General features: G+C 38.5%; 1 protein-coding gene across 2 annotated transcripts in view; it reads left to right on the top strand.

Annotated features, from left to right (window-relative positions):
• Positions 1–14,725, top strand: part of rnf144aa (ring finger protein 144aa) — a 37,828-nt gene that overhangs the window by 8,794 nt on the left and 14,309 nt on the right. For both annotated transcript variants that reach the window (XM_017476969.3, XM_017476970.3), the window contains 2 exons: positions 11,502–11,653; positions 14,313–14,417. In XM_017476969.3, coding sequence (XP_017332458.1) covers positions 11,519–11,653; positions 14,313–14,417 — 240 coding nt within the window. In that variant the 5' untranslated portion in view covers positions 11,502–11,518. The remainder of the gene's footprint in view (positions 1–11,501; positions 11,654–14,312; positions 14,418–14,725) is intronic.

The raw sequence follows: 14,725 nt of genomic DNA, 5'->3' as shown, positions 1-14,725 counted from the left end.
AGGTCTACTTCCTTATTTAAGTTTAGATTAGCTATAGGCAAACTGATAGATGATTTACACACTCCGCAAGCACTTTACTAGGAACACCTATACACATACTTATTCATGCAATTACCCAATCAGCCAACCATGTGGCAGCAGTGAAATGTATAAAATTATGCAGATATGGCCAGCAGCTGCAGGTAATGTTCACATCAAAGACCAGAATGGGGGAAAAAATGTGACAACGGAGAATAGCCAGACTGGTTCGAGCTGACAGAAATTTTTCAGTAACTCAGATGACCACTCTGTAGAATTGTGGTGAGTAGAAAAGCATCTCAGAATGTACAGCATGTTGAACCTTGAGGCGGTTGAGCTACAACAGCAGACAACCACATCGATTTCCACTTCTGTCAGCCAAGAACAGAAAGCTGATGCTGCAGTGGTCACAGACTCACCAAAACAAGAGAGTTGAAGACTGGAAAAACGTAGCCTGGCCTGATGAATCTTGATTTCTGCTGAGGCACACATATGGTAGGGTCAGAATTTGGTGCCAACAGCATGAATCCATGGACCCAACCTGTATTGTGTCAACAGTCCAGGCTGGTGGAGGTGGTGTAATGGTGTGGGGAACGTTTTCTTGGCACTCTTTGGGCCTGTTAATACCAATCAATCATCGTTTGAATGCCACACACTATTTGTTGCTGATCATGGCCATCTCTTCATGGCCACAATTTACCATCTTTTAATGGTTACTTCCATGTCACAAAACAAGTCGTCTCAAACTGGTTTCATGAACATGACAATGGGTTCAGTGTTCTTCAGTGGCCTTTAGTCACCAGATCTGAATCCAATAGAACACCTTAGGCATGTGGTAAAACGGGAGAGTCACGGCATGAAAGTGCACGTAAAAAATCTACAGGAATTGTGTGATGCGATTATGTCAACATGGACCAAATCTCAAAGGAATGTTTCCAACATCTTGGAATACATGCCATGAACAAATTAGGCTGTTTTGAGAGCAAACAGAGGCTTTAGTATTAGTATAGTGTTCCTAATAATGTGCTCAGTGAGTGTAGATAGTCTGTGTATTATTACTTCATTTTTAAGAAACCGTCACCAGACATTTGTTGATATCTGCCAAGACTGATATATATTACTATGGTTCTGCTAAGTATCTAGTTTCTTAACCATAGTTTTGTTTTTTAAACCAGCATGGTTTTATGAAACCAGCATGATCAATGAGAAACAGGTTTCCGTGACAAACCAGCTGTAAACAGGTTTAAACATGGGGTTGGGTGATGTCTACAAAATGATCACCTACAGTGTTTGTTTTGTTTTTGTTTGCTTGGTTTTTTTTTCTTCTTCTTAAAACTATCTGTAAAACAGTCCTTTAATAGTTGTTGGTATATGCTGTAATTAAATATTTGGAATCTGACATTTAAATGGGTGCCACTGATGTTCAGATTTATGTAATGAAACATTTATTGTGTTTCAGGCCCCTCAGTGAAAGGACAGGATCTGTGAATTCGGATTTTATTTTCTTTCCTGATTCTTTTTAGCTGCCATTTGTAGTACCCTCATACTCGATTTTAATGTTTTACATTTTTATGTTTCATATGAGTTTACCTTCAGGTTTACTTCAAACTGTTTTTGTTTTTTTTTGTTTTTTTTCTTCATATGATTTACGAGCTGTTGAGTTATTCAGTAGAATATTAGCACATCCTTGAATGCTTTTAGGAAACAGCAAAGTACAGCTGGTGTGCTGCATTAACCTCTTTAACTGCCGAGTTAACCACTACTAATTTCTCCAGGCAAGGAAGGCACTTTTTTTTTTTTTTTTTTTTTTTTTTAAACAAGGGAGTGGAATGTTGATTCATGGGTGAAGACTTGACTTAACCTGTTTGGAACATTCATGACCATTACTATAATGGTTATCTGACCACAGAGAGATGAGAAATGGTACACTCTTTAATTAGTCGTTTCAATTCCTTCCTATTAATCATTCGCTTACAGCAGGTTTCAGCATTTCCCTGAGGTGTGTTTCTCCCATCAGGAAGGGAAATTCCCTTTGGGAAGCTGGCGCCAGTTATCTCATCATGCGGAATGCATGCAGTTTGCTTGCAGTAACCTTGTTAGCTGATGTTCCTGCTGTATGTCAATCAACGTCATTCATTTTTGGATATTTTAAATAGAGTTGAATATTTAAATCTCGCAGAGCCATCTTTGAGGAGTGCGAAAGCAGAAGGAGGCTTACAGAACAATTATGAAATGACTGCTTTTAATAGAAACTACACCTTTTAATGATGGCAGCATAATCATTGCATGGTGTTATGGACAGAAGGAACAGACCATACTTGTTGGCTATTAGAGATGGTGCTACCTCTGAAACACTGGGGTTTATTCTAGAGCCAGAAATAAAATAAAGATTATGCAATGAATTTAAGACAGTCAGAGAGGTCACGAAAGCTTTGCAGAAACATCCATAAGTGTTTCTTCTTCTCTAAATTGTCTTCTCTGAAAATTGCAGATTTATTGCATATACCTACGTTGTTGAATTCTGTTTCGTTCAGCTAGTTAACAGCAGTAAACTCTGCAGCAGTCTTATAGCTAAAGAAAGAAAAGAAGAATAGTGTGGAAGTGCCTGAGCAAATTATAATTTACATAAAACCATTTCTCATCCAGCCTCATGCAAAATAATTTGCGAAGGTTAGCTTAAGGTTAAGATGGCAAAAACATGGTTCATTGTATCAGCCCATGTTTTTACTTGCACAGAAACCCACAGTAATTGGGTAATGTACTGAGTCTTCCAGATCACTAGGTTGTGATTCTGTGGTTGAATCTGTGAAGAAATAAGTGATAAGCATGGAGTGAACTTGGACACAACCAAGCCTAGGCGATATGATGATATAATATCTGTATTGTGATGACTTCAAAGGTTTCTGAGATATCAAGGATATTTTAATATGCTTATAACTTGTTTTTAAATAATAATAACACTGGAAATACCTGATTAGATGTTAATGTTTTAAATGATTTTTAAAGGTTTTTGAAAGTGTGGCATGACTTATGTACTGCAGATAGTGCTAACAAGCCTACAGTATATAGAGGGTATGCACGTGACGTCACGGTAGCCGGAAGTCACCGTGGTCACGCCCACTGAATGGCAAAAGTACTGAGCGGCAGCATTAGTGTACAGCGTGTATTCTGCGAAAACATAGAAAAAACGCATCCAAAATGTGGGGGGGGAGCTGTTGCGAGATCGACTGTGCTAATGGATTCAACAAGAGTTTGGAGCTATCTTTTTACAGAGTGCCAAAAAGCAATTCAATCCTTTTTTTTACTAAATCGAGCAGTGTAGGTGTAATTTCTTTTGGCATGTGGTGTTTGTTATACAATGGTGAATTATTTGCTACATATTTATTTTTAAACGCTGCCTATTTCCATTAATGAATAACAGGTGCTCGTTCGTTCTCTGACTGTGTTTTACCTTCACAAATATCTAACGTTAGTAAGTGGAAGCAGTGTTCGCTACGAGCAAACTAGGACTAGCTAGCTTATGGGTTTCCAGATAAAATTATATAATAAAAAAATATTTTTACCTACAACCAGAATGTTTGTGTTCTTGTCACTTTAATTTCTCCAAGAACCTCCACCTTGAAGTAGGACCAAGCATTGCCTTCAGGCTTCAGGTACATATAAATGTCGGGAAAACCGATTTCTGGCCACATGCCAACGTTCATGGACCAAAGGTTCTTGGGCAAGTTGTAAGGGTCACTGTCGAGTCCAACGGTCTTTAATTTAAGCTGATAATCGTTAGTTATACTAGCGTTTAAACAGCTTCCCCTATTAAAACCACCCATTTTGCTGGATGTTTTGCCAATCGGTCCAGCCAAGGGGGTGTGTTCCGGTGGGAAAATGACATCCCCTCCTTACACCCCCTGAGCACTTATCCAATCAGTGAATCATGGTGCAGCAGTGCAACGCAGCAAATCATGCAGATACAGGCCAAGAGCTTCGGTTAATGTTCACATGAAAGATCAGAATGGGGGGAAACTGTGATTTCGGTGATTTTGAGCATAGTATTGTTGGTGTCAGACAGGCTGATTTGAATATTTCAGGAACTGCTGAATCCTGGGATTTTCACTAACGGCAGCCGCTAGAATTCAAACACAATGGTGCACACAAACATCTAGCCTCAGTTCTGCAGGTAGAAATGCCTTGTTGAGAGCAGTCAGAGGAGAATGATGAGACTGGTAGGAACTTCGAGTATGTCTTCAAGTGGTGAACAGAAAAGCATCTCAGAGTAGAAAACACATCAAACCTTAAGGTGGATGGGCTACAACAGCAGAAGACCTCACTGGTTCCATGCCTGTCAGCCAAGAACAGGAATCTGTGGATATAATGGGTGCAGGCTCACCAAAACTGGAACACTTATGGATTGGAAAAGCATTGCCTAGTATTGTTTGGTTGACGTTGTGATTTTATGCACTGCACTGCTGCGGTGATTGACTGACTGGATAAATGCATGAGTGAGCAGGTGTTCCAGGCATTCCTATTAAAATAGGTGTATGTTGTGATTCATAGTATATATTATAGAAATGTTTTCAGGTGTTATGATATATTGATTTTTGTAATATCACCCACCCTTAGACACTTTGAGATGTGGCTTAATGGAGTAAAGCCTTGTTGCTCATAGAACAAACAGTAACATCTAAAGATGATGTAGTCTGTGTCGTAAGGAACATCAGGAGGAAGACATTTTAGATTAGTGTAACCTGGTTTTAATGTAGAGATTTTTTTTTTCTAATTGTTTATAACTGTTTTGTTTCTAATTGTTTTGTTATCACCAAAAGATAAAACAATAAAGACAAATTTTCACAAACTCCTTTGCTCATATTTACCAAGGGTGCCAAAATTAGTGGACGGCACTGTATATTTTTCATTTCAAAAAGTGCAGTACATTTTCATGGTACTGTCAGTACTGTTTATTTTTGTAATAACATTCAGTGATATTTTACTTTGAGCATTATGTTTTCATTCTATCAGTTTTATCGAATAATCAGTTGATTAATCAGTTATCAGCAGGTACTGCCCAACCTGGTTATTGGTATCAGTAAAATCCACTCTCAGCTGGCCTCTAATTAAAGCTCAGTGATCAAAGCAGGGTCTACATTGGGTAGCGTTGCTGTCTTACAGCTCAAGGGTCTGGGTTTCTGTCCTTTGTGTGGGGTTTCACTGGTTCTCAATGTGTGTGTATGTGTGTGTGTCTATGTATATATAAATGTCCTCTGGGTACTGTGGTTTCCTCTCACTTGTCATATGACTTTGTGGGGTGGTGGTGGTGGTTGTTGTGTTTTATCTTTTCCTTCCTAACCCATAATGAAGTCTCGTTCTTCATATGGTTGCAATATTTTTTCTTTCTTTCTTTCTTTCTTTCTTTCTTTTTTTTGAGTAGTTCGATTTGATACCTTTAGGTTCTAAAGTAAGTGTTGCCTAGCTGTCAGAGTTAGGGCTGTTTTTGTTCTTTGTGTGTGGAGTATACCATTGTAGACGGTTATTGCACTGGAATGAAAGAATTTAGACTAAACTGGAGGCTGTCAGATAATCAGAGAGGTGATTACAGTTGCACATAAAACTGCTGTAATTGGACTTCTCGGCTCTATTTATAGAATGAGGGTGAGAATAGGAAGAAGGTCTGTTTTTCTTCTATTGAAGTTTCAGGGCTTCGAGGTTGCACTATGCATCTTTTTATGTTTTTCCCCAAAACATGCATAGACGAGTTTAGTATCAGAGTGCATCAAAGCTGTTGCTATGTTTGGAAGCGGAGACTGAATGGTTGCTCTGGTAACAAGCAAAAACCTGTCTTCTAGCCCTGCTGTGAATGTGCGTAGCTTTAGCAACTATAGGTAGTTCATGACATTGACTTTAAGCAATCTTTGACACACTATATAAAATTAATACGCATCAAGCAGATATCCCTTAACACACACTAACTGCTGGTTAGGTTTAATGAAGGGAACATTACTGAATCACAGCTGTCTCATATGGTGTGAAGACGATTCTGCTGTCACACATTTCAAGACCAGTGCAGGTATGTCTATGTGCTTGCTTTGAATACATTAGGTGGTATGTATGTATGTATGTATGTATGTATGTATATTTATGTATGTGTTTATGTATGTATATGTTACACTGAGCTCATAAGGCAGCAAAGAGAGCCTCATTGATTGTATAGAATGTAGGTAATAGGACAGATTTGATAAAGCTGGCATGATGAAACAAATTAAATAAAGCATTAAATCCTTAAATTCAGTAGTGTTGTATTTTTCAGGAAAGCAGTGTAGTTGCAAGACTGAGGATATTTTTTTTTTAAAGTTTGTATTTGTACCAAATAAATTCCACCTAGTTCCCTTTTGTCATTTCTATGCATGTTTTTCTTGTGACGCTAACTCTGATCACGTTAATGTAATTTAAGGAGGAGGTGAAGTCAGCATGTAAGATGTCCCACTTTCTCCATGAGACTTATCTACTAAATAAATTTTTAAAAAAGTTTTAGGAAGACAAACTCTTTATATAGATGATTATGTGCAAATTAACTTCAGAGTTTTGTCCAGAAACAAAGCACAAAGCAATTTGTGTCCCAGCAGGGTGGAATCGAGAACAGATGCTACACGCTCGCTGTAAGACAGAACACCGAACAAGCGCCGCTTTCCTCCAAGGTGCTTAATTTTGTTGTGTGAGTCTAAACAGGGAAGTTCATTTAATAGCTATGTGAGCAGATAAAATTACTGTTTTCTCCTTTCATGGTGACAGCAGTAGAATTTTAATGTAGAAAAACTCAACAATTTGGGAGCATTGTTGTTGCTGATGACTTGCAGCGGAATAATGAACATGTGGTAAATTATGCAACAGCAGGATTTTTTTTAGCATATATTTGTTACCATGTTTTCATGCTGATCAGTTTATGACTGGGATGAAAAGACAATGGGTGCATGTTCCTGTTCTTAATCCTTCTGAATCTATTGATGTTATGGCATCTATATATCATTTCTATGTTGTAGTTCATGTCACTGTATTAATAAAATGTATATATTTTATCTACAGTTTTGTGATGAAACCTAAATGCTGCAAAACTAGTGGTGCATCAATACCAATCCCCACCCCCACTACTTGTTGCTACAGATAATCTATTTAATATTAAGTAATTCAGGACAGCATGGAATATTTTATTTAGCTCTGTTTGTTTTTTGCTGCCATTTGCTTCTAGGGATGAACTCCTTGTGCTGAGGTATTTAACATGTCACTGACTTTAAACAGTATCTTTACTAAGTGTGAGAACAGAACTGAGTGTTCAGAGCTGTATCAGTAAGCATGGTCATTAAAATTGAGCAGAGTGTAGACACAAGGTACACTTGGCTCAGTGCCTGCAGAACGGAAGTGCTCCCACGTGCAACAGTCTGCATTGCTCACTACACTGCTCCATGCTTGAGACTACTTTTGCAGTCCCTCCAGGATTTTGCGATCGTAGAAATGAATGCAAAAGCGAGCAAACGGCACAATATTCAGAGGAGCTTGCAATTTTTCAAAATTACTGCAGATTTTCTGCAGATTTGGGCCAAGGCACATCCGGTGACGTCATCACAACGCTCGTTCAGCCAAAGTTCTCGTCGATTCATGCGCATCAAATATGAATATAGCTAAAAGGTCATATTTACCAACGGTCATCACCGTGAAAGTCTGTGCAGAACTATTTCCTGCAATTACAATTTTGCCTATTCAAGTCATTTTCCACATAAAAAAGGACACAATTTTGCATCTCAAATGTTGCAAAAAAAACTCTGTAAATGCAAACATTTTTGGCTGCAACAATCACAAAAGAACTCAGTGAAATTCTGCACACACTGCTTTTGTCTGCAAACCTTTTGCTCGTTTTTCATGACCACTCTTGTTGATATTACATTGCATGCTTAGATTCACCGTTCTCACCCTCTCTATTAAACATACTTGTTTCAACTCCATGAGATGTTTTATTAGGTCACTTCTATTGTAGGATGATGCTGAAGTTCCTCCTCTTGATATTTTCACAAAGCACAGTTTGCAGTCTGCTTTGTTTGATTGGCATCACTAATTGTTAAATATCTTGTGTTCACAATAAGGTAAAATATTTTTTGGAACATTTAATATCCACTGCTGCTTGGCTGAGGTCTTGCACACATTTGCAATGTGTTATGCAGTGCTGAAGAATGATAAGACTGCTAACAGAGGTGGATCGGGAATGTGGCAGCGATGGATGGATGTGGAATACAGAGCAGCAGGACATGGCAGAATGAGGAGAGGCTGAGGGATGATGTAAGCCTGAACTGTGCATACAGAATTAGCCAAATTGGCTTTGACTTGAGATTAGGTGCTATGCTGCTCAACACTGAGGACTTTTATGAGGATGATGGAATTACAGTATGTGATGGTATTTTTTTTTTCACAAATAAAAATCATGTTAGTGCCATAAAGCATCCACAAATCACCTTGCTATATCTGAATAGCAGAAACCTTGTCTTGTTCATGAAGAAAAAAATGACTGACCTTCTGTGGCTTAACGCAACAGTCTCGCTGGTCGAGTGAAACAAATTAATCAAAGAAATGATTTAGGGAATATCACATGAGTGGTTAGGCTACAACCAGTGTGATGGTATAGTATTATAAATCTGAAATAGTGATGGTTGCAAGATTTTTACAGGGTGACCTACTTTTTCCAGAGAACATGTTATTCATGCCATCTTCTTATCAAATGTGATGATAAAAATAGTTAACATAAAAAATTTAATATCTCCTGCAGTGCCAATTCATGTTGTCTTTGAAAATATGCATTAGTGTTGAAAATTCATTCATATAGTCACTTTTCTTTTTCCTTATACTTATTTTGTAAAAGATTGTGAATTTTCAGTGTGGCATTAAATATCAATATTATCATACATAACAGCATAACTTATTCTCAGTTACTTTCATAGTATGTTCCACCCAGAACTGGTTCTGTAGAGATTAAACTAAACCGTGCACAAAATGAACTTCGATAAACAGATTAATTTTCGGGTTAAAAAAACAGTGGGCTGGTTTAGCCAGTGAACTAAACTGTTTCACCGATAGGGGAGAATCTCTGCTATAAAGAAAGAGACTTGTTTCTGTAATAATTTTTTTTTGTTGTTGTTCTGCAGGAAAGATATAAGGTCTAATTTATAAATATATTTCACCAAAGACAATGTGGGAATGTTTTTAATTTACTTATAATCTTGCTTAGGCTAATTTCCTGCAGAGATAAGACTGGGTAACGAAAAAAAGTCTGCCAAAAGATGATGGTGAAAGCCAGGCTTTAATTTGGATAGTTGTGTTCTATTTATATGAACATAGTCCTTGTTCACTATTTGGGGTGACTAGCCTTTAAAATGCTTTAACTTTAATTATGGTGGTTGAGATCCACTTTATGGCCGAAAATGTGTGGACAACTGACCAATATTTGAGCCATCCCCAAACTCTTGCCACAAAGATGGAAGCACACAATTGGCGAGAATGTCTTTGTATGCTGTAGCGTTACGATTTCCCTTCACTTTAACTAAAGGGCTCAAACATGTTTCGTCATGACGATGCCTTTGTGCAGAAAGCGAGGTCCATCATAGACATGGTTTGCCAGGGTTGCTGTGGAAGAACTCGAGTGGCCCAAACCTTGACCTCAACCCCACTGAACACCTTTGGGATGAACTGGAATGACGACTCCGTCCCAGGCCTCCTCGTCCCTGAATAGGCAGAAATTCCCACAGCCACATTCCAAAATCTAATGGCAAGCCTTCACAGAAGACTGGAGGATGTTTTAACACCAAACCTGTATTAATGCCCATGGTTTTCGAATGGACACACAGGGGTGGGATAGTCAGGTGTAGACATACTTTTGACCATACGGTGAACATACAAAAGAGAAACATACTTCAGTTCAGGAATGTCTGTAGTTTTTCAGTAACCGTAATCGAAAATGTTACAATTTCCTCATGAGAAGGGTTGCCACACGCATGAGCTGGCACGAAAAAATAAACAGGTCAATGACAGTAATGTCTAGATGGGTATTTGCCAAAATTGAAATAATTGTTGCATATCTTGCAGCTGATCTTAATTGCAGTTTCAATTCTGAGTTAGTGAGCATCTGTCCATGCACTGTTACACACTTTCTTAACTTATTGATTGAAGCGGCATAGATCTCTCCACCCTTCAGTGCTTGCATTGCTAGCGGATTTTTTCTCTCCCCTCTATTGGAAAAGAGTGTATGAGCAAATGCTCATAAATGAAGTTCTGTGTAGTGTTTGTCTCCCACCATGGCTGCCTTTCAATATCTAATGCTATTGTTCCACACTCTGATTGACCTAAAGTAGCTTTTAATGGTTTCAACAGGCTTCCCACCAGAAACATTTAAAAGGTTCTGACTGGTCAGAAGCATTGCCCTGTCCACTTGTCAATAGTTTGGGTGTCAGCCTCAGAGATGCACTCAAGCTTGGGAACTCAGATATTCTCTTTCTCTCTCCAGCTGTGTGAAATTCTGTCACAGGTGTTCCTTCACTAACCACAGAAGCCCTTTGACAGCACATGACGTTGACTTTCACATAAGCGTTTCCTGTAAACACTTCAGACACAAACCGGTCTGTGTGGCGGAGCCCGGCTCACAATGAGAAACAGGAAGGCGCAGAGAGAGATGCCTGCCAAAAATAATCCTCCTCCCTCGGTCTGCAGAGGGAGGACTGGAGGCACAAGCAAGTGTGATTTCTGCACCTTTTTTTAGAGCCAGAGTGGGGTTCCAACAAAAGAACCCTGAAAAGATCGCCGTTTCCTCTCCGCCTCTCAGTCTGTTGTGTGGGCTTGTGTGACGGAGCATTTTAGGCTCAACTCAAATCTTATTCCATTAAAGTTCCATTCTGCAAAGTTATTCAAGAAGCACTTCCACAAGCTCATGCTGAACACATCTGACCTTTTCTCAGTGCAATCTATTGGACCTTTGCACATGCAGTCATACCTTAAAATACATCGTGTTGATCATTTTGTTAGTGTTGTTGGCACCGTGAATTATGAAAGCACTTAGCGTTAAAGCTGTCTGTAAAGATTGCCATCAGTTGAGTTGTGTAAAAGGCTGTTTAGGGAAAAGGGCACCGGAGGGCAGATCGTTTAGTTCTAGTGCCGTCAGATTCGTGAATTACTGAGCACCATTTCACAAACTCACTGTACCAGATTCTTATCTCCTGTCTTCCTCATAACTTTCATCACTCTGATCTTAACTCTGAGAAAGGCAATGAATATTATTCATTCCTTTATTAGGGGACCAAGCACAAGATGTTCATCTATGGTCTCTTTAGGGTCCTTTGTAACTTGTCAGGAACTGGCCACTGACGGTACTGTTTGCAAAGGTTGCTTGGACCCCTCAGATCACAGCTTGCAGCTATCTTTTTTATTTATATTACTTTGTAAGAGAAAAACTTCTGTCTTTGCAGTTGTGCCGTCAGGAACCATGACGACGGCTCGCTATAGGCCCACCTGGGACCTGGCTCTGGACCCGCTGGTATCCTGTAAGCTGTGTCTAGGAGAGTTCCCCCTGGAGCAGATGACCACCATAACACAGTGTCAGTGTGTGTTCTGCACGCTGGTGAGTACAAGTCCGTTCATCCAATCTCGTTTTCTCAGATAACCAACCACCAGGGCTGCTGTACCCAGAGAAACAGAGATGAGTTCAAGCATGCATGCGTTCCTGGGTAGCTAACCGTGTATGAAATTAATCATTTGGTGATTTTAGATTAGCTTGTGGAGGATGGAAAGTGAAATATTGGTTCTTTTCTCTGTGTTTTTGTGTGGCTGGGCTTGTGGTAGACTCGGCTGTTGACGTTTACTGTTTACACACTGAATTTTCTTTCTCTGCCCTTTGCTTTCTACTCTTGGAGCCAAAATCAATTCTAGTTATATTATTCCATTTTGGTCTGCAGTCTGTGCGTATTGGCTTTTCCAACACTGTCTTTGGCATCACTGTCATCATTCACTTTGTTCATATAGCACCTGCCTTATTTTAAAATGCAGCTCAAAGTGATTTACTGCATGTGCAAATAAATCCAACATGGCAGCCACAAACATCAATTAAATAAATGTCTGTAACATGAATTCAGTTACGTTTAATATGAAGTGTAAAACTAAGGTAGAAGTAAATCAATTGAATTTATCGCCATGTAACACGGATTATTACGTACATTGTTGAAAATGTTTAGAAAATTGGATTTTAAACATTTTTATACAGCTGGAATTTAAAGGGGAGGGTTCATAGGTTTTAACAGTGCACTCTGTCACTAAAAAAAAAAACAACAGTTAGAGGCCAAGTTGTTATGCCCACATGGCTAAGTGTGATTCAGTTCCAGGAGTAAACATTGGAAGCAGCTCTTGTTCTCTCATGCCCCCTGTGGTGGCACGCGGTGCTGGTACAAGCTGCCCCTTTACACTGATCTGAGGCCAGGTTTATTATTCCACTTGTGATGCTAAAGGAAGAGGAAAAGGTTTTGCCTAGGTGTGGTAAGGTTCACTCAAACACCAGTGAGCCTTATCTGCTAGTGAGAACTGACACAACATAGTAAAGCAGTGCTTAAAGGTGTCAGTCTAATTTTTCTTACCAATAACACAAATAAGATGGGAAAATATGTGGAACATGATTAAAAAATGATAGCTTAAGCCATGACCTCAGGTGAAAAGTATTACGCGCTGAGAAAACCCCTTTGGAAAACTGTGCTACAGTCCGGAATGCATGTTTGTTCTTACATGGATATCCTGTCAGTCATTTTATAGACACTCCCTCATACTCCTTGGATAATCATTGGGACCATATAATCTCCACCAGTTACCAAATAGGACACTCCAGACTCACTCACAAGTTTAACTAGTGAAGATCCTCCTTTAAGCCCTTTATGCCAAAATCCAGTATCTCTGAGGCAGATTTTAATGGACTGTCATGGACTCTTTTTATTCGGTTGATTTGTATGAAAAGGTTTTTAATGAAGTGAGGCCAAATTTGGTTTGAGAGTTTGTTTTTTTTTTAAAAAAACAATTTTTTATTGAAGATAAAACTTTAAAAAAAAAAAAAGGGGCAGGCTCAAAGAGTTTTTAAAAAAGAAGCATTCAAATCTTATTCAGCTCCAGCTAGTTAACCAATAGAGACCTAATCTTGCCAAATTCTGAGAAATCTTACCTAATGCACCTTTAAGATGATGATAACTTTATAGTTGAATTCTCAAATCTGATTGGCCATAAGGGGATTAATCTTGAGAGAATAAAAGAGAGGCTGGTCGGAACGAGCTATAGATATAACAGGAGCTTATTTTGCAGACGCTCCACAGCACACATGTAATGTAAAACTGTAAACGGTTAAAGCTGTGATGTGTACTTTGTTAATGAATTAAACATTATAATTTTTGGCCAACCGTTGTGGTACAAGAGTGATAAAGCATTATTATTGGTGAAAAAAAGATCAACTTCAGCTTCATAACACCATCGTAGATTTAAGAGGTAGTCTAACAACCTACTTCTTCCTAAAGTACTTTAATTAGCACTTCATTAAAAAATTTTTTTTATTCATTTACCCTCTACTTTATTAGGAACACCTTCACATTCATGCAGTTATCTAATCAGCCAATCATGTGGCTACAGTGCATAGAATCATGCAGATACAGGTCAAGAGCTTTGTGTTCACGTCAAACATCAGAGTGAAGAAAAAGTGTGATCTCTGTGACTTTGATCATGGCATGGATGTTGGTACCAGATGGGCTGGTTTGAGTATTTCAGAAACTGCTGATCTCCTTGGATTTTCACACAGTCTCTAGAGTTTACACAGAGTGCTGCGAAAAAAAACAAAAAAAGAAAAAAAACATTGAGTGAGCAACAGTTCAACAATGAGCAAAGTCACAGAAATCAGAATGGGGAAACAATGTGATGTTTGATGTGACCATTTACTGAAGCTCTTAACCTTTATTTGCATGATTTTATGCATTGCACTGCTGCCACTTGATTGGCTGATTAGGTAGTTGCATGAATGTACAGATGTTCCTAATATAGTGGACGGTGAGTGTATATTCCAGTTCTATACACCCTTAATTACATGTATTATTTGAAAAGTATACAGAACATATATGCATCTGTTATGGATTCTTACCACCAAGTGTATTTTTGTTTAGACTTGTATGTTGAGCAGATAAGCTAAGAGCAGTCCTTGCTGAGGAATAACTTCTTTTTTTTTTTTTTCTTCTTTTCTTTTTTTTTTTCCTTCCCTCCAGTGCCTGAAGCAATATGTGGAGCTTCTCATTAAAGAAGGCCTTGAAACTGCTATTAGCTGTCCGGATTCCGCCTGTCCAAAACGAGGACATTTACAAGAAAATGAGGTAATTTCAGTGCAGACTTTTCTATTGCTTTGAATGTTGAAACATCAATTCTTTATTTATTTACTTACTTACTTAATTATATGTCTTCATGTTTTGCCCTGAATCAAACATGCATCATCAGAAAGTTTGCCACTACAAAATGAAAATGATATTTTTGAGCTCAGCAGTCTCATTTTTCAGAAACTCAGCAACAGCCATGTCCATAAGAAATAAGCAAAACAAATTACATTTGTCTTTATGAAAAATGACCTCTCCTCAGAGCAATAACTAAAGCGGATTTATTTCTCTGAATATTGGCATTTTAAGTA

The sequence above is a fragment of the Ictalurus punctatus genome, chromosome 9, assembly GCF_001660625.3.
Source record: "Ictalurus punctatus breed USDA103 chromosome 9, Coco_2.0, whole genome shotgun sequence".
NCBI lineage: Eukaryota > Metazoa > Chordata > Actinopteri > Siluriformes > Ictaluridae > Ictalurus > Ictalurus punctatus.
Note: the sequence above shows the minus strand (reverse complement) of the source record. Positions and strands in the feature narration are given on the sequence as shown.